The 19,346-nt window shown below is 37.4% G+C and overlaps 1 protein-coding gene across 1 annotated transcript in view; it reads left to right on the top strand.

Moving 5' to 3' along the window:
* Positions 1-14,225, top strand: part of LOC124802433 (CCR4-NOT transcription complex subunit 6-like) — a 129,788-nt gene extending 115,563 nt beyond the window's left edge. The window contains exons 6-8 of the mRNA XM_047263211.1: positions 181-358; positions 522-661; positions 12,166-14,225. Of these exons, the coding sequence (XP_047119167.1) occupies positions 181-358; positions 522-661; positions 12,166-12,245 (398 nt within the window). The 3' untranslated portion in view covers positions 12,246-14,225. The remainder of the gene's footprint in view (positions 1-180; positions 359-521; positions 662-12,165) is intronic.
* The last annotated feature ends 5,121 nt before the right edge of the window (positions 14,226-19,346 follow it).

Here is a 19,346-nt window from a genome sequence, read left to right as displayed (position 1 = left end):
ACTTTTTGATCACCCAGTGGAATGAAATTGATAATTACAGTAAAGAACCAGTGTAACTGTGTATTATATAATGCAGTTCCAAACATCTATCAGATTTGTTGGACCAGTAAAAGTGTGTAACCTTGGCGGGAAAGAGAACTGCTTTTCATAGTTTTAAATCATTTGTATTTCCTGTTGCAGGTGTGATTGAATTCCTGACATCTGGAAGAGTTCCTGCTGATCACAAGGATTTCAAGTCACTTGCATACAAAGCTTGCCTGCAGAAGATTTCTGGCTGTGAAAAACCAAATGAATTCACACATTCCTTCAAACTTGCTTCCGCATACAGTGAAGATATTATGCCCTTTACAAATTACACGTAAGCTGTTAAATACCTTCACTGTCTATAAAATACTTAAACAGGTTTTAAATATTCTGAGGTGAACTTGCCTTATGTTTATGCAGAAATTAGCTGCTATTGTCTGTGTAATATTTTCTGCCATTTCTTTATTAACACTTACTTATTTTTTTCTTATTCATAGGTTTGATTTCAAAGGAATCATTGACTACATTTTCTACTCGAAGCAGAGCATGACACCGTTGGGCCTGCTTGGTCCTCTTGCTCCTGAGTGGTTGAGAGACAACAAGGTCGTTGGTTGTCCACATCCACATGTACCATCAGGTATTGTTTTGTACTATAACTTGTACAATCATACACATTCTTGGAGTTGTGGAGTGCAGATTGCGGAAAACACAAATTAGCAAAATTCATTACATCTTTGTTAAAAAGCATTACATATCATCTACTGTAAGCATAGTTATGATGTAAAGAGTTTTCTGACATTTTGTTGCATACAATTACTAGAACTTCTTGCTAGTATTCTTATTAGAAAAGAATGATGCCAGATTTTGTAGCCCGTACATAAATTTTAAATTAGATGCTTGTAAGTGCTGCCCTTTTCATGTTGACTTATAGATACATTTGCCTCTTTACTAATGTGAATTTGTATATTGCAACAGCAAATACAATCTTATCTATTCTTGACGTTCTCCAAGTAATAGTTCCAAAATTTCAGTTAAACATATACTTTGAGGTTTTTTTTCCAAAACTGTATGATACATTTTTAGATTTAGGACAATATTATGAAAAGTATAGATTGCTACTCACCATATAGAGGAGACTTTGAGTTGCAGACAGGCACAACAAAAGACTACTATGCATTTAAAATTTCAGGCATAAAGCCTTCTTCTGAAGTAGAAAATGCGCACACGTGCAGAAGCAGTCACGGAACCAAGTTGGTGGTAATCTTTCGTTACAATCAAAATCTTGTGCAGTATCTCGAAAAGTGATCCACAGCTAACTTTCCCTTTCCTCATTATCATCTCAGTTGTGATGCACTGGTCGTAGAGCATCTGCAGCTCCACCTCTTGTGATTCCCAGTGGGATAGTAGTGGGAGGATTCTTCAGCATGGAGATAGAAAAGAATGGGGTATTGCCTTTTCTCAATGTGGAAGTTTACCATAAGCCTGATGAGAAGCTTGGACACAGAGTTTATAGAAAGCTCGCCAACATGGACACGTACCTGCATGCATCCTCCCACCACCATCCCATGCAAAATAAATTGATGCTGCAAACTTTAACTAAGAGAGCCTACAGGATCAGCATTGAACACAACCTCAAAGCTGAACTACAGAACCTCATGCCCATTTTTGGAGCTAATGGCTATGACGTGAGGATGAAACATAAAACTGTGATGCCGAAGGAGGAGGGCAATAGGGAAATGCAGAACAAATCACAGAACACCATCCTGATATCATACATACAAGGGGTCACTGAATGTCTGAACAAAATTCTTCATCAAGCAGGTATTAAGTTGATTTTTCATAGCAACAACAAAATAAGACATTCTGGGCTTGATGAAAGATAGAATTGACAAGTTTCATGCTACCGAAGTTTATGAAATCGGGTGCGAATGTGGACTGGTGTATGTAGGTGAGACTGGGCATCCAATAAGCGTGAGGTTATCTGATCACAAGAGATATATCCATCTCAAAGAATTGAATTTCAAGAGGCCCGTATACTGGTGAACCAACCGTTAGCTTGAGGAGGAAGATCAGAGGGGCTGTAGAAGTAGCCAGGTGACCCAACATCATGACTAAAGAAGACAGGCACAGACTCCCAGCATCTTGGCTGCCAGCAGTCACAGCTTTGCAGGAGGACCGCTCTCACAAACCAACAGGCAGTGGAGAGTACACAGAGTGCTGATGTGCCCTATTCAATACGAGGCAGTTAGTAAACAGCACTACGCTGCAGTCACCACTCAATTTCCTATTCGCCGATTTCCACCAATGTCAAGCAATAAAGGAAACTTCAGTGAAAAATGCCTATTTCCACCAATGACAACAAGCAATGCAAAGACCAGTAAATGAACACCTAATACCCTTCCTGCTCACCCTCATATTCAATCACAGCACTCCTCCATAGTATGTATGTAATCAAATGAGCACCCATTCAGCAGTTAGCAATACACCCTGAAGAAGGCGTCTTACAATAGTCACCAAAATGTCAGAATTTTGTAGTTGACAATGTGGTCCTAAACCCAGAAGAATTTTATTGACTCTTCCCTATAAGTAATTGATGCATATTTATATATTATATGCGGCAGTCTAGTAGGTATATAAAAACCTGCACATATTCTAATGCAGCTTTCTGTCAAAATTTCAACGCACTGTGTGAAGAACTTTAAGAGTTTTAGACTTTTGAACACAAAAAATTTGCATTTTTATTTGTATCAACAAAAGTAATCAGTTGTTGATAATATATTGTAAATGGGCAGATAAAAAATCCACTCACCAAGTGGTGACAGGAGGAGACACATACAAAAGTATTTAGATTTGTAAACTTGCAGAGCTAGTGGCTCCTCCTTCTGGCAGAAAGGTTTAAGGGGAAGTAAAAGGACTGGCGACATTTAGGAAATGGGTGAGTTTGGAAAAGTCATCCAGAACTCCAGGTCAGGGGAGACTTACAGGATGGGATGAGAAGGAAAGACTGATTGTTGGGGACTATACTGGATTAGATTGGAAAACATGAGAGCATATAGGTGGATGATAGGATAATACCTACAATTTTAGGAAGCCATAGCCTGTCAAAGGAGCTGATTAATACATTCAAGACCAGATAACACTAAGTGACAAGAAGTGTTCTCCTAAGCTGTTCTTTGAAGGAATCATCAGTACCAGAATTGGATGTGATGCTGGGAAATCTGCTTTTGGTAATTATGTCCAGTGAAGAATGAGGTGTGAATGGTTGTGTATTGCTGTTAAGTGTCTACATATGAATAAATACATTTGCCTCGAATGCCAAGGCTATATGCGAGGAAATGTGTGACATGGAAAGGATGGAAACCCTCAAAATGTAAGTACTGTTGTTTGTTAGTAGGTTTAATGTGAAGAGAAGTGTACAACTGACCTTTGGTGAGGATGAGGTCATCTTCAAGGAAGAACATGCTGATGAACATGGGTCAAGCTACACATTTTAGTACTGTTATGGGTTTGTCTACAGCCATAGACCTCTACTTCTTATTGCGTGCCCTTGCAGACACTGTTCAGTGGACACTGGACAATGACCAGTGAGCTTTGTGGTAGCGACCACTACCCTATCTGGATCCATCTGCCTGGTGGAGCAGATCTGAAAAGGAAGCCACTGAGATAGTTGTTCAAAAAGGCTAACTGGATGCTTTACAGGCAATGAGTGGTTTTTGAGCAGTGTGACGGTTTCCAGAACTGGGCAGGTCATATTACAGCTGTGATGCACCATGCTGCAGATGCATCCCTCCCAAAGTCAATGGAAACACCCAGGAGGCAACCTGTCATTTGATGGAATGCTGAGTGTCATTCTGCAATCAGGCACCAGAGGGCAGCTATGTGCAGATCCAACCAGTGGCCTACAGATGAGAATCTTGCAAACCTTTGAATGGCATGTGCAAAGGCAAAGCAAATAATTTGGTAGAGAAAGCAGAGGTGTTGGCAAGAGTTCCTGAACTGCATCACAGGTCCACATTCGCAAGTAAAGCATGGGAAGCCATTAGGAGGATCTCAAGGTGCAACTCTTGACCACCAATAGCAGCTGTACGAATACAGGGGTCTCTCATAATATTGTTGAGAGTCATAGCTCAGACAATGGGTGAATCATATAAGTCCATTATGGCTGATTCTAGCCAGGAACCCACTTTCTGTTGATATCGGGAGACACAGGAGACTGATGTTGATTTCTATTCCACCAACATGGAGGAATACAACCATCGTTTTTCTCTATGGGAGCTGGATTCTGCATTGTCAGTAGCTTCTGATACAACCCCTGGAAACGACCTTGTAACCTACAGCATGTTGAAACAGTTGGGGTGATTTTTGAAGGAGGTCCTTCTTCAGCTCTTTAATGAAATTTGGATGACAGGCAACTTTCTCAACTCATGGAAAGAATCTGTTTCAATCCCAATTTTAAAACCAGGGAAGGATTGGACAGCCTATTGCACACAGTTTGAGTTGTAACATGAAGTCCTGTGGCTGCATGAAAAGCATTATTCAATATAGTGGCATTGCTGTCAGGAGCCCTTGGGCGGCCTGAGCGAGGCAGGTCATTGACAGTTCCTGTCTCTCTCTTATCTCCTCCATGTCCGAACAACATCTCTTTGGTTCCCTCCGAGATGCCTGGACACTTCCATTGTTGAGAGCCCTTCCTGGCACAAAGTAACAATGTGGATGTGATTGAACCACAGTAATGACCACCTAGGCATGGTTGAACTACAGACAACACAAGCCATGTACCTCCTTCCTGGTGGAATGAGTGCAACTGATCGGCTGTCGGACCCCCTCCGTCCAATAGGCACTGCTCATGCATGGTTGTTTACATCTTTGGGTGGGTTTAGTGACATCTCTTATCAGTCAAAGGGTCTGCATCTTTGATACAATATCCACAGGCAATGTCTATTCTCAGGAGTTCTGGGAACTGGGGTGATACAAAACTTTTTTTGATGTTTATATTTTACGTAATATCTTTCTCTTGGACACCAACAGCTTGTATTCATCTGCTTTCCTTCATGTAAATGTTTCCGTTCCCTATAGAGCTACCTGGAGGAGTACACTTCAATGTAGTCCAATTTTAAAACTTCTCTGGACAGTTCTACTGCACAGCACACCCCAGTAAACAAAATATGCTCTATTTGCTTCTGAAATCCTGGCCTAATCTCAATTTCCATTCTGTTCTGTTTGTTAAAGATGCTTCCCAAATATTATATGTGCCTACTCTTTCAGAAGTGAATTCATCAACTGTCAGTAGGGTACCATAATTGGGTACATCGCTCAAGACCATATTCTCTGTTTTTCCGTTGGATTTGTAATCCTGTTTTCCTTGCAATATTTTTGTTAGGTTTGTCATGAACTGCAGCTCCTCTTTGTTGTTGCTTATCAGAACTGTGTCGTCTGCATATATGAGCCAATTTATTGTATTATTACCCAGTTTTGTTCTAGTAGGGTTTAATTTTTTCATGTTCTCTTTTCTACAATTAAGATATTGGAGATTATGGGTCTACTCGTCAGAGACAAGTCCTGACTTGAAAATGCTTTGACGCGCTTGTACTGATCTTTACCCTGTAATAGGTTTCTTTTAAACACATGTACAAGACATATTAACTTTTGTGGTAACTGCAACTCTTTCAGAACATTGGCGACTGTACTCTTGTACATGCTGTCATAAGCTTTTTTTAAGTCAACAAAAACCTTGTGAATATCAAAGTTATGTCCCAAAACTTTCTTGGTCACCTGCCTGGGTGTAAAAAAACTTATTTATAGCTGATCTATTCCATCTATTCCCAAAAATTCTATAACAGTTTCATAATTATATTTCTCACTACCGGTACTGGTTTTATATTCATTACTAGCTCTCCTGCTGTTTGATCTTCACCAGAAACATTACTCTTTTTTTTTTTGTTTTTTAATTAGTAATTATATTTCTTCTTTGCTGTGTACTTTGTGTGGTACCTCACATGGAAGAGACTCATTGAGGTTATCACAGTTTAGTATTTCTGTAGGGTACTCTGTCTGTTGTCATTCTACTTCAGTGTTTTTCTTTAGGATCTTTCCCTGTGTGTTTTTAACAAATGTTTCCTTTTTCTTATATTTCTGTGTATTCTTTCTTCACTGTTTAAAACAGTGGAAAATCCAGGATGTTATAACAACAGTCTTATGAAGAGGGTAGATTGCTACTTACCATACAGAGAAGACATCGAGTCACAGACAAGTGTACTGATGTCACTCCTCCTTCCAAATGTTATCCATCCCCACTGCCACCTAGTCACACCTTTTAACACCACTAAAAAACTGATCCTGACCGTATAATCCTACCTGCCCACAAAGATTTTACCACTATGGTTTTGAACAAGTGGGATTACCTTGTGGAGGGACTACACCAGCTATCGGATTTGTCAACCTACAAACACTGCCACAGGGACCCCATTCCAGAAATCCAGTGGGATTTCCGGTCTCTCCTCAAATCCTTAGACCCAAACCAGAACCTTTCCTGAGTCTGTCTGTCTCCTCACCCCTACCATTCCCTGTACTCCTACCTTCTGTGTGCTCCCTGAAATCCATAAATCCAACCACCCAAGATGCTCCTTTCTGGCAGATGACTGTGCTCCCTCTGAGAGAATATCTGCTCTTGTGGACCAACACCTTCAGCTGATTACCCGGAACTTACCCTCCTATAATTGAAGACACCAACCACGTCATCCACTGACACTCTGTGGATCATGTTCCTCTTGCTTGTCACTACTGATGCCATATGTCTTTACACTAACATCCTAATGCCCATGGCTTTGCTGCTATTGAACACTACCTCTCTATGTCCATCTACATCACCCACAACTACTTCACCTTTGAAAGCATCATCTTGCAAATACAAAACAGCAATGGGCACCTTCATGGTACCATCCTATGCAAACCTGTTCATGGGCCATCTCGAGGAATCCCTTCTAACTACCCAGAATCCAGACCTCTCACTTGATTCAGATTTATTGATGCCATTTTAGTGGTCTGGACTGAGAGTGAGGATATCCTATCCACATTCCTCCAGAACCTCAACACCTTCTCTTCCATTCATTTTGCCTGGCTGTCCTCCGCCCAGTGAGCCACCTTCCCCAGTATTGACCTCCACATCAGAGATGGCTATATCAGTACCTCCATCCATGTCAAACATACCTATTTCCAGCAGTACTTCCGCTTTGATACCTGCCACTCATTCCATGCCAAGAATTCCCTTCCATGAAGTCATGGCTGTCACTGTCACACCATCATGCTTGGATCATTTGTAAGATTGATTATCCTGCAAACTTAGGACTAAAGTGCTTTATGTAAACACACTTTTGAAACCTGGTAAACAAACAGTACTCATTAAAGTACCCAGAGACTACAACATCAGTTTGGTAGCCATTTTCCACCTTCAACCTGATCTGTGTTTCAGGGATATTACCAGTCACAATTTCAGTTAAAGGCAACCTGAATTAATTGAGTCGAAGGGTAGAGCTCACATGCAGGTAAATGTGGGAGATCTTTTTATGTATGGACCTACAGTCTCCATAAATGATTTCCTTTAAGAAATACTGGAAGGTAAGAGGTGTGATTGTGTGCCTGGTTCCCCCTCTATGGACCTGTTTTGACTCGGATACAGTTTATTATTAATCTCTGTTCAAATAGATGTTAGTATGTGGGTGATTTACTTTCAGTAATTCAGAATCAGTGAAATACTTAAATGTGTAACATTACTACTAGTATTACAAGTGTTTAATCCCTACCGCCTCCAGTTCCATTCACTTTCACAGTAGTTACTGTAGTTCATTCTCACTATTATTGTGGTTTGTTCTTCTTGAAAACATCAGTTCAGTTAAAACGTCCGTCTCTCTGCATCCTACAAAATAATTAGTGAAAGGGGTATTTGTTTAGATTGTAAAATGTAAGAAACATTATCTTTTCTTGGTTTCAGAGATGGGTGCAAGATGTCGTATATAACTAGTTGTGTTCAGATGGGTGTTATGAAGAAATGTATTCAAATGAGTGCCCATTTTCCTGAGTGGGCAAATCTGTATGACCTGTGGACGAGATGTAAAGTTGCCAGTGTTGTAGAGTGTCAAGCTTCCTTGATACGTGATACTTTGTTTGAAGTCATGTTCGGTTACATTGTAGTATGTATCCTTGCACTGCCATATACTGTGCAGCTCAGAATGTGCAATGAGCAGGTACTGACATGGAATGAATGTGGCATATACATTCACAGTATATGTTGACACGTTGCTGATGCTTGGCGAATCCTGACAGGGTGCCTGTGAAGCAGCTGTGCTGTGTTCTTGGAGACAGCTTGATTGAAGAGCTCCATCAGTCCTGTAGTTTTTACGTGCTGAAGGACAACTTTGAGAAACAAGTATTTTGAGGAGACATGGCAGTAGTAGGCAAAGATCAGCAAAAAGTGATAATGTGGATGTGTTTGATTCAGCTACATGTCAGCTGATGAGAAGTTGCTGTAGTCTCTAGTAATCAGCCTTACATTGGTAGGGAGAATAGTACACAATCACAAGTTTCAGTTGTGCCACCTGTCACTGCCACAGGAGCTACATCAAAACAGTTTCAATTGAAAAATTACTTTCTGCAAATGCACCATGAAAAGTTTTGCTCTAGATACTGTACAAAGTGTTATGTTTTCTCTTTAATTTGTGTTCATAAATTATGGTACAATGAACTGCCATAATATGCATTAGTGGGCCACTGAAAATCTTGTGAATATGTGATTTCAATCATCAAAGGAGATGGTCTGTTGATGTATAGTGCGAAATTCTGGAAGATGAAATCATCAGTCCCTGACACTTTACAGGTTCTCGGACAGGTGATATGTATTGAGCTTCTGTTATTGACAGTTTAGACACTGTTCTTAATAATGCTAGTGTAGGTGTTGGAGGCTGTATGAGGATACAGCAGATATTGCATGTTATGTTGTGCAAGGACTGTCAACAGATTTCCTGTAAGATGGTTAGAACACTGTGGTCTTCAGGAATGGCCTGAACAGATACCTGATCTAACGTCAGTAGTAGTAACAACTTTTTTTGTGATTCAAGGAACTGTGTTCATACCACTGAACCCAGAAGGCTTCAGACAGCACTTCTAGGGAGCTGTCTGCCAAGTTATCATCACCAAGTTATCAAAGAACTTGGCCTCGGTAATGGTACACTTACATAGCATTGCAGGGGGGGGGGGGGGGGGGGGAGTAAGAAAGATGGCCCTCAGATGAAGTTACAATTGTGTGATGATATAGAGCAGTGAAGGGACAACCTGCCATCAAAAAATCAATAAGTAAGAGATAACAAGAAACACATTGTTAGTACATGTTTCCTTCTTTTATCAATGTTAATGCTTGGAACAGTATTCTTTGTAGTGGAATCTGTTGTAGATGCCAGATATATATCGCACAGACTGCCTGTACTGATGATAGTACATGGATACAAATCATACATAATTCTTAATGGTAATTCCTCAGTTGATGAGGACAGAAGTTGTACATCAGTTTTAATCACATATCGAAGTTTTGATCAGGGATCCACATAAGTACATGATAATTCTAACTGAAGGCTTCAGTGCTCATTTTGCAAAGGAAAAAGAGTTCAGAAAAGTGATATAAACGCGTCCAGTCCACAAAAGGACAAACTGAAATAGAGAGAGAGAGAGAGAGAGAGAGAGAGAGAGAGAGAGAGAGAGAGAGAGAGAGAGAGACTGACTATGGGATGACTTTGAGCAACGTGAAAATTATCTGCACAAAGAACAAAAAGACACAAAACAAATGGAGACATGGCAGTCACCAAACTTCATGTTAGAAGAGCTTCAAATTGACCATGTAGTCAGTGGAAGCCTCTGCCACACACTTTACAATAGTTTTCAAAATGTGTAGACATAAAAGTACAGAGAGGAGCCAACATTAATTCAGACCTCTATCTAATGAGAATGGAAGTGAAATCTATTCCTAACAACAATCACAAGACCATACAGTAGTACTTGATAGGATGACTGAGTGTCAACCAGGAATTAACAGCTAAACATTAAACAATGAAACCAGAAAATGTTGCTAGTAAGTTGTCAACTAACTATGAGGAGTTAAGAGATGAGCCCTATGTGTGAAAAACTACATCAGGATCAGCAAGGAAGATATAGGAAACAGAGAGAGGTTCAGGACAAAAATATTGGGAGTGATGGATTTTTCTGACAAAAAAGAACACTGAGCACTCTTGATAGAAGAACAGGCAAGTGTGAATAAGAGGGTGGAAGAATACAAAGCTCAGGAACGTTAAACAGTTGTGTAATCTTAACCCATATGGATTGAAAAAGTGAAATAAAAAAAAAGTGAAACAAAAGATGCCCTGCACTGCGTAAAGAAGTGTGATATGGTAAATGAAACTGGAACTTGGTAGGTAAGCGTAACAGCTTCTGTTGTTCTTTAGAGCACACACAACTTTGTAACTGTTTTAGTTCTTGTTTATGTGCTTATCTACTGGTCAGTGCCTATTTTATATGATCAGTCATGATCTTCAGTAATTCCATTTAGGGTCTTCTGACATTGTATGATGATTTTGGCAAGGTTGTCATTTCTTTGTTTTCCTGTGCTTTGCAAATGCTGATTTTTAGAGTGAAATTAGATCACAACATTAAAATAAACAGACATTTAAGTAAGGGTATTTGAGTGACTGCCATTTGTAGATTTTTTTCTGGTATCCAATCTATGATGATTTGTTCCAGAAGCACTAGTACTAACAAATTTCTTCACTTGGATATTGGCTGTTATTTCATGAATTAAAGCTTGGTAGCATCATATTAATTTTCAGCAGATGATTTGTCCTCAGATGACCCTTTGAATATTTGGGCCTCGTATTTTCCTGCTACATAACATTTAACTGTTGACTGCATCAGACAATATTTAATTTTAACACAAATTATTTGCTATGCCCTTCTTTCCTCAGATTAGGTTCAGTTTTCAAGAACTTTAAACAACTGTGAAAAGTACTGTTGCAAACACTGTGTATGGCTTCCAGGAATAAGCCAGATGACAAGTTAAGTTACAGAAAGGCACATTTAAAAGACACTTACAAGTTATCTTTTGGCCACAGCCTTCATCAGAAAAGGAAAGAGAAACACACACATTTCATTCGCACAAGCAGGCACACCTCATGCACATTGACTGCCAACTCCAGCACCTCGGACCAGAACCTGTATGCAACTTAACACGTCATCTTTACAGTAAGCAGCAATCTATCTTTTCCTTACATTGTTTAGTAACAGTCCAGTCACCATAGGAGTGTGCAGAGACAGCACTAAATGAAACGGTGGTTGCTGTCAATGCCAATAGCCAATCTTCTGAGCTAATTCTGCGTCTTTGAACATGCAGTTACTTATACAATATTTCCTGGGTGAAATATATAGCACAGACCATGATTTAAGACAAAGTTGTGTATTGAATATTAAAAGCAGTCTTGGAAGAATGTTCCCAACTCCTTTCGTACACTGTTGTCTGTATGCGAATGACCTGTCATTATAAAGAAAAATGACACCTGGTACGAAAATTGTAGCAGAACTGCTGTACCATTTTACAGAATGCCTCAGATTGAAATGCCGATTGAGTGGACATACTTGTAAGCTTAAGAGTCAGCTGCAAAAATCTTGCCTGTATTTATTAGAGGAGAATCCAGATCCTAGCTGTAAACATAGGACTTACGATGCATGTGCTGCAGTGATCTGCACCAGAAATCCTCTGCATCTTTCTTTACCTTGAGCTTGATGTTTAAACCATTCAGAGTTTTGCTATTGACTGCACAGTAATGATTAAACGACGTCATGTTACAAAATTTCTTTCAACAGTGTACAGTTATAAGTTACTTTAATACTGACAGTGGATAGAGTAAAATAACCACGCACTGTACAGGGTAGAAGTCAACTATTAGATGCCATGTAAATGAGACAGAGGATGGATGGCACAAGTTAGTAAAGTGTAAGGGAAAAGTTTAGCAACATTAATGCAGAAACTGCAGTTTTGTAAAAACTAAATCACCTGCATAGCTTCTCTGGGCAATACTTTTCTAGCATTTTGCTTTTTATGAATTCCAGATCACTTTCCACTGCTGGTGGAGCTCGAGATGATCCCAACTGTGCCTCCCTCATCAAACGGCCTGATCTCGCACAGGTAGCAGCAGCCCAGAGTGGTTCCTGCAGGAAGCACTGCCAGTTTGCGGAAGCAACCCCAGAGACTGTGAACCCGTCTTTCATCTCATGCTGCCCAAAAAGCTGGAATGAGGCAGCTTTACTTTTATTGAGCAAGGCAACTCCTTAGGCTGCCATATTTTTGAAACTTTAGTTTTAACGTAGATTCAGTTGACATTGGCATGGAATGTTTGCTACAACCACAATTCATTATAATTAGATATAGTGCCCTTCCATTCCTCAAATGAGATTTAAATTTTCACTACTTCAAACACTGGTAAAGTGTTTTGTGTTCCCAAAAATTGCTTTGATTGTTATTTAAAATATAATGTGTACTTTGGACCTTCGTGTTCAACTTCTGTCTGGCACCTCTTTGTCTCTTACAGCTGCCCATTCACTTCAGTTTTCATGAAGTAGTGTAACTCTTACCAAAGTTTCTTATATGTGCAGCCTTAAATCATCCGTCATGTGAAAATCAATGTAGTATATGATAGTATTCATACAGACAGATTTTTTAGAGTTGTATTTGAGAATCTATGTGGTTGCATAGTTGAGATGTAACTGTGACTGAGTCATCAGATGAATAAAACCCTTTGGGTATCATGTTGCTCATCTATAGGAGGTTTTAAAAATGAATGTGGATATGTAAGGTGAAATGGAAGTTTTTACATAAACAGTGATTTCAGTAAGTGTGAGAATGAGTATCCTATGAAGTTCGTTTAATTTGTAAACCACAGAATTAACAAGCATTATACCTATCCTCCCATGTCCTGTTCCTCTATCCACACCCCTCTTACCACTGCCCCCTTTTATTGTTGCTTGTCTGTTGTCTAAAAGTTTGCTTTGAGCTTGTGCAATAGTGGTTGACATTGAAGATGACTTTCCTTGATGTCAGCTAATTAGCACATTGGCTGGTATAAGTTGAGTCTTGTTTTATAAACAGTGTTATTTCCTCTCCTATACTGTTGTATGATATGTCCAATTAAATTTTTCATTTCATTTTACATTTCAGTGAGCAATGTTTTATGTACATTTTTTTGTGTAATGAGAGATAATGTCACAGTTATTTTTAGATGGCTTTATTCCTTTTAAGTTTGCATATTTGATATTTATGCTACAGTGTTGACTGTGAAGTATGTGCTTCCTAATTTATTAATTTGATAAAGCATAGGCATTGAATATGTCTTAATAGGAAATATTAGATACTGTGACATTTGCTCTCTGTATGCCTGCAGCATGAGCACAAAGTATATATTGTATTATTAAATTTTAGTTTGATCTCAGTGTACTAAAGACAGATACAATGAGTTGCTATGAATGTTGGAACTATTTTATGCTTGTTTAGGTTATTAGAGATAAATTATTACTTTTGTCATGTTTACATTCTCATAAAATGTAAATTTGATTACTTAATGGATCCACCATCATAGGAAACATTTTTCACCTAACATATCAATAAATGTGTCTGCTGAAGGCAAGTTGGTGATGAAAGAAACTTTGTATGATGTATCTTGCAACTGTATATCATTAATGATTATGGCAGTTACAAAGCAGATCGAAGTTAATTTTTCTATTTTGAATATAAATTTCTGGAATGATGTCAATAGTTATGACAAAACATGTACACTATGTCACATTGTATTGGGATAACAGTTTTGTATACAATTTAATTTTTGAAGTTTTTCTTCTGTTTACATTAATGTCATATGTATAATGAAGTGAATGTTTGTTTGAGCATTGTCCAACAGTGTCTTTGCATGACTTTCTTTGTTTGGATAGTATTTGTTAAAATCCATAGTATCTGTAGTGTGAACATCCCATACGGAACTGTTTACTTACTGTATACATTTTTATGGGGTATTCACTGTGTGTTCTGATACTAACTGGCCAAGAATGCTTATGATGATAAATGTTCTACGAATTGCAAAAAGAAAGAAAAAAAAAGAATTGATGATATTTTTGTGTCAGGGACCATCATTCTATTCAACGAGTGTTCACTGAAAGATAAAAGTTAGTCCACATTTCCCTCTTAGTTCTGCAAGAATGTGCTTGAAAGTCATATTTTTGGACACATTCTTTTTACTGTACAATATTTTTTAGTGATTTAAGGTGCTTGATGTACAAAAGTTTTTAAATTAAGGATTTTTATTAATTTCAAAATATTTGTTTTATTGTTTCTTTTACATTGACATTGTTCTTCCTGTAACATTGTACCAAAACATTTATTAATATGATGTTTTATATTCCAGAATTTTTGTCACAGTAAAAAGTTATTGTGAGATTACAACTACTTAGGATTATTTTTATGTAGTTATGTAATAAAAAACCAGTATTTGTTAATTAAGGTGAATGGAGTGATGATTGGAAAAATAGTTCATTGCTACATTATGTTGCCAGATAAAGTATCTTCTTACACTAGTGCTCCACAAAAAGTTGTAAATACATTATGACAAAACTGTAGGGAAGATGTCTGATACCGTGTTCCAGAACACAGTGTTATGTTATCTTCATTCCTTTTCTCAGGCTGTGTTTATTAAGTAGTATCTGCTGATGGTTTTGTTCACCATCATAAAAGAATGTGATATTCATTTACATTTTATCAACTACAGAAGTAACTTTGACCTCCCCTACCCACCCCACCCTCGCCCACCCCAAATTCCATCCCCCATATCCCAAATTCCACCCTAACCCATCCCCCATCTCCTTCATCACCTTTTTTTCTAATTTGTGTTGAGTCAACAGTCGTAGATTTGTGCAGCACATTAAATCAAAATGTCATGCAGAGTTTTTATATTAGTTATTTGAAAGCTCTCATTAAATTAGATTATAGTTCAACATGAAGTATTTTTCCAGTCTTACCAGAGAATTGTATGTGTGCTGCCTTTCATTATCAAATAGTGAATTATTTTAAGCTTAGAACTTAAATTTAGTGGTCTTCAGAGAGGATACAGTTAGAAAAGCCTTATACCTCTATAAATGTCTTACTCTTAAGAGTGCTACTGAGTTACCATAGATTACTGCCTCTGCTAGAGCTGCTTGCTTGTCTGGATCAAATCTTTGGTATTCATTCACATTTGCTGTAAGTATGTTGGATACTTACAGCACAGGGCATTTGTGTAAGACTCTTAGAAAATGTAGTACTGATAACAACATAGAAACCCTAAATATTTAATTTCACTGTGTCTACCTATGTGAATCCTTCACATGTAGGCCACAGTATTGATTGATGTGTGGTAAGAACTCCTATTTGCAGCCTTAGATCTGGTCCGTGTGCTTCTATGTATTTTTTCAGTATGATAGTATTTATAGATCACTTTCAGTAGGGCATCCTGAAAATGATGAAAATTTGAATGTTTAAGAAAAGACACGGCCCCATGTGCAATTTGCTTTGTGAATGTAGAAATTCCTGTTTCACCTTGACCAGAACCGAAAGGATTGTTGACATCTGAGGAAGACAAAAAAGCACTCAGTTTTGTTGAATACACATTAGACTGGTGCTGCAGCCATCTCCTCAGATCCCTAATAGCAGTAGGAATCTCACGCATTTGCAGAAAGTTTGCTAATGAAGGGGCTTTACAGTAATATTAATGTAAGCCTGTTTTCCTGATGACATGAGGTAATTGACACAGGTTTTTTTTTTTTTTTTTTTTTTTTTTTTTTTTTTTTTTTTTTCCCCCGCCCCTTGCTTCTAAGTATTGCTCTTAGAACAGCATTTATGCTCCACTTACCATTTTTCACAACTCCACACAGCACTGCCTTCATTTAACGTGTGATATTTTGTTCAATCTTGAATTTCTGATGTATCAGGTCTGCAGGCAGAGCATAACAAGTAAGAATTCCAACAAAGAATAGACTGCTGAGTTTTATTAGCCCAAGATTACATCAGTTTTCATGTTTTATAAAACTGTTATTTTTGTGTTAAGACCACATAGTGACATTAATAGTGCATGAATTGAGAGAGCAGGACAGTAGTTGAAAAGGCTAATGATACACTATGTGTTACAAAGAAACAAATTTTCTCACCGCCTTTTAATATTCATACAAATAAAATATTACATTTGCAAGAACTGGTAAATTATTTCTTACTTTATTCTTGTTTGATAGTGGGAAACAATTTTGTATATGTGTGTTTGCATCAACTGAAATAGAAGAGCAGAAATAAATATGTGTGATCAGCAGCACTCAGTACTTAGTATACTGCATTGTTTGTTTTTATTGAGTGTGTGCAGACAAAAGTGCTTTCATATGTGGTATTAATTCATAGGACAGATTTTGTATTAGTAGGTAAGGGTAGTGTGATATGTTAGAACTTAATACAATTTTAAATTTCTGTGATAAGTTTTTCCCTGTGGGTATTAGAGCCAGTCAGCTCAAAATATTCTTTGTCTCTCGTATGAGCAGTGGAAATGTGTGCCTGTATGCTATTGAGATCAAATGTTATTTTTAATTACCAATCTGAGATACAAAGACATGTTGAAAAGTCACTGTAAATTTTAGGGAAGTGGTTGTTTCATGCTTAAGGTGTAATATAGTTTATCTTTGTCATAAAATAGATAGCTATCACCTGACATGTACAGAAGGGAGTGACATAAATTACTGGTATAGATTGTAGAGTACATTACCTGAGTTTTCCCATGTATGAATGTCCTTGGTGAAGCAGTGGATGGGGTGGAAAAAAGAAATGTGTTTGTTGCAATAGTCACACAAAGCCTTTGTGGAATACACACATTTATGCCTTTTCTTTGTGACCATTCCTTTATTGTGTAAAAAATCAAAGATTTTAGAGCACAATAGTATTCCTTGATGTGTTGTGATCTACTATCATTCACCTCGTTACGTTCTAGGTGACTGATGACATATTCTCCTTTTTTCCTTCATTGTGCTTACTTAATCACAAATTTCCCGTGACAATAGTGTAGGACTGATGTACATAATGAGTATTTACAAGAACAATAACAAAGTTAAAAATAGTACTTTAAAATCTATTTTTTCTTTTGTTTTATATGTGCAATTTTGAAATGTAAACTACTTATTGTACAGATCAAATTCTGAATGCATATAAACATTTCTCACATAACATGTCTTGTGTATAAAACAACTGCTTCCCCTAGCTACTTAATGTCAAATAATTGCTGTTTATTTTCAGATCACTGTCCATCGCAGCCCCCATATCACTACTCATTTTCCTGCTACTAATCATTTTTGTTTGTAAGTCACATAAAAGATAAGTACTAAAAGCATTGTACTTTATAATAGTTTGAAAAATCTAAAAAGTAAAATATTTTATTTTCAAGGAAAGACCACATTATTTCATTTTGTGCATAACAGTACCAATGCTATTAAACGTTCCCTTTATGTTTACTTATATGAATTACTTTGAATCTACCTTATTGTTAAGTCAATATTTTGGAAACTCAGATCTGTATTGTTCTCACTTTTTGGTTGCCTTGTCCAAGACATTTGTCAGATTAATGTCATAATTCTAAAAGTGCTTTAAAGTAATCAGTTATGTACAATTTCTGCATGATTTTAGCCAACTTCCTCCCAACAGCTCTGGAACCCCACTATCTCATTGCTGGTGCAGAGTGTAAACAAGTATTCTGCAACTGAAACCATTATTTTGCTCTTTACTGAGTACCAGCCTCTGAATGAAAGTACTAATTTCAGAATTTCAGTTTAATTTTTTCATTAATAGTGATAGATGTCTTTCCAGACTGGCTCTTGTCCCCCCCTCTGCCCCAATCACTACTACTACTACCACCACCACCACCACCACCACCACCACCACCACCTTGGGTTGATTGTCAATGTATTTTACCAAGCACATTGATTTATGTTCTGTCCATATTTAAGTTGATTTGATGTTCTATATCCAAAGTTTCTTCATATTATATGGGAAATGGCTGCAACTTTAAGGAGTGTATTTAATTATTGGAGACGTTTTGTACCTGACTGAGAAACATAAGATAAATACACTGTGTATTTTCAGTATAATTTGTATGTCTTCCCAGTGAAGTTGGTGCAATAGCCTCATCTTGTCTTGACATCTTCTTCACAGAATGCATTGTGCAACTGTGAAGCCTGTACATACTAGCTGCTCCCAGATCTTCATTATGGTGGTCATTACATGTTCATGAATATTAGTACAGAGCAAAGAGAAGGTTGCTACAGTTAGGAAGAAAATATCTTACATCCATCACCATAAATAATATACTTTCTATTTCATTACTTACATACATTTGATGCAAACTGTAGTTATAATTGACTTAACTGATGTACTTTTCTAAGGAAGACCTGCTGTTAAAATTGTAACCTGTTCCAGATTACTTTGCTATTAATGAGTCATGTCATGGAGAATTTTGGTAGAGACTTATTTTTTAATAAATATTTGCTTATTATAAACCACCAATTGATTTGGATTTTACTTCTTAGTCACTTGCAGGGCTTTTTTAAAAATCGTGTACCTAATTATATAAATTTTGCCATTGTAAAGTCACTTTATAAGTACACATTGCAGATAACCTGGAAATGTATGTAATGGGACTTAAAATCATAATGACTCAATACATGTGCTCAGTGTAGCCTGATATACCTGAAGAATTATTATAATATGCTGGTTGATTGTTGCTAATGATCAAATGCTGTTCAGCACCATACCTTCATAAGTTACTGGCTAAACATGTACCCGTTGGTCCATCAAAATATGTGTTTATTTTACGAACACTATTTTTGAAGAAAAATAGTTATTATTAAAGACTTCAAGAACTGTGAATAAAGAAATAATACTTATTGAAGACCTACAAGTGTTAGACTTGTTTCAGAGAAGAAAACATGTAGCATATATTGCACTTATTGAATAAAGTCATTCTACATGTAGCTGTTAAAAATATTTATTGCAACTGCAATTTTGACACATGGCAATTATCAAGAATTGTGAGAAATTATAGCCATCACTACAACTTCAAGTTGTGACATTATGGAACAGCAGGCTGAAACCAAATACTTGTGGTGATATAAGTTGACCCACTGTTCCACATACCATGTGAGCACACACATTAGTTAGTACATTGTACATCAGAAAGCAAACA

The sequence above is a fragment of the Schistocerca piceifrons genome, chromosome 6 (genome assembly GCF_021461385.2).
Source record: "Schistocerca piceifrons isolate TAMUIC-IGC-003096 chromosome 6, iqSchPice1.1, whole genome shotgun sequence".
Classification (NCBI taxonomy): domain Eukaryota; kingdom Metazoa; phylum Arthropoda; class Insecta; order Orthoptera; family Acrididae; genus Schistocerca; species Schistocerca piceifrons.
The sequence above is the reverse complement of the archived record's forward strand: the minus strand, read 5'-3'. Positions and strand labels throughout refer to the sequence as shown.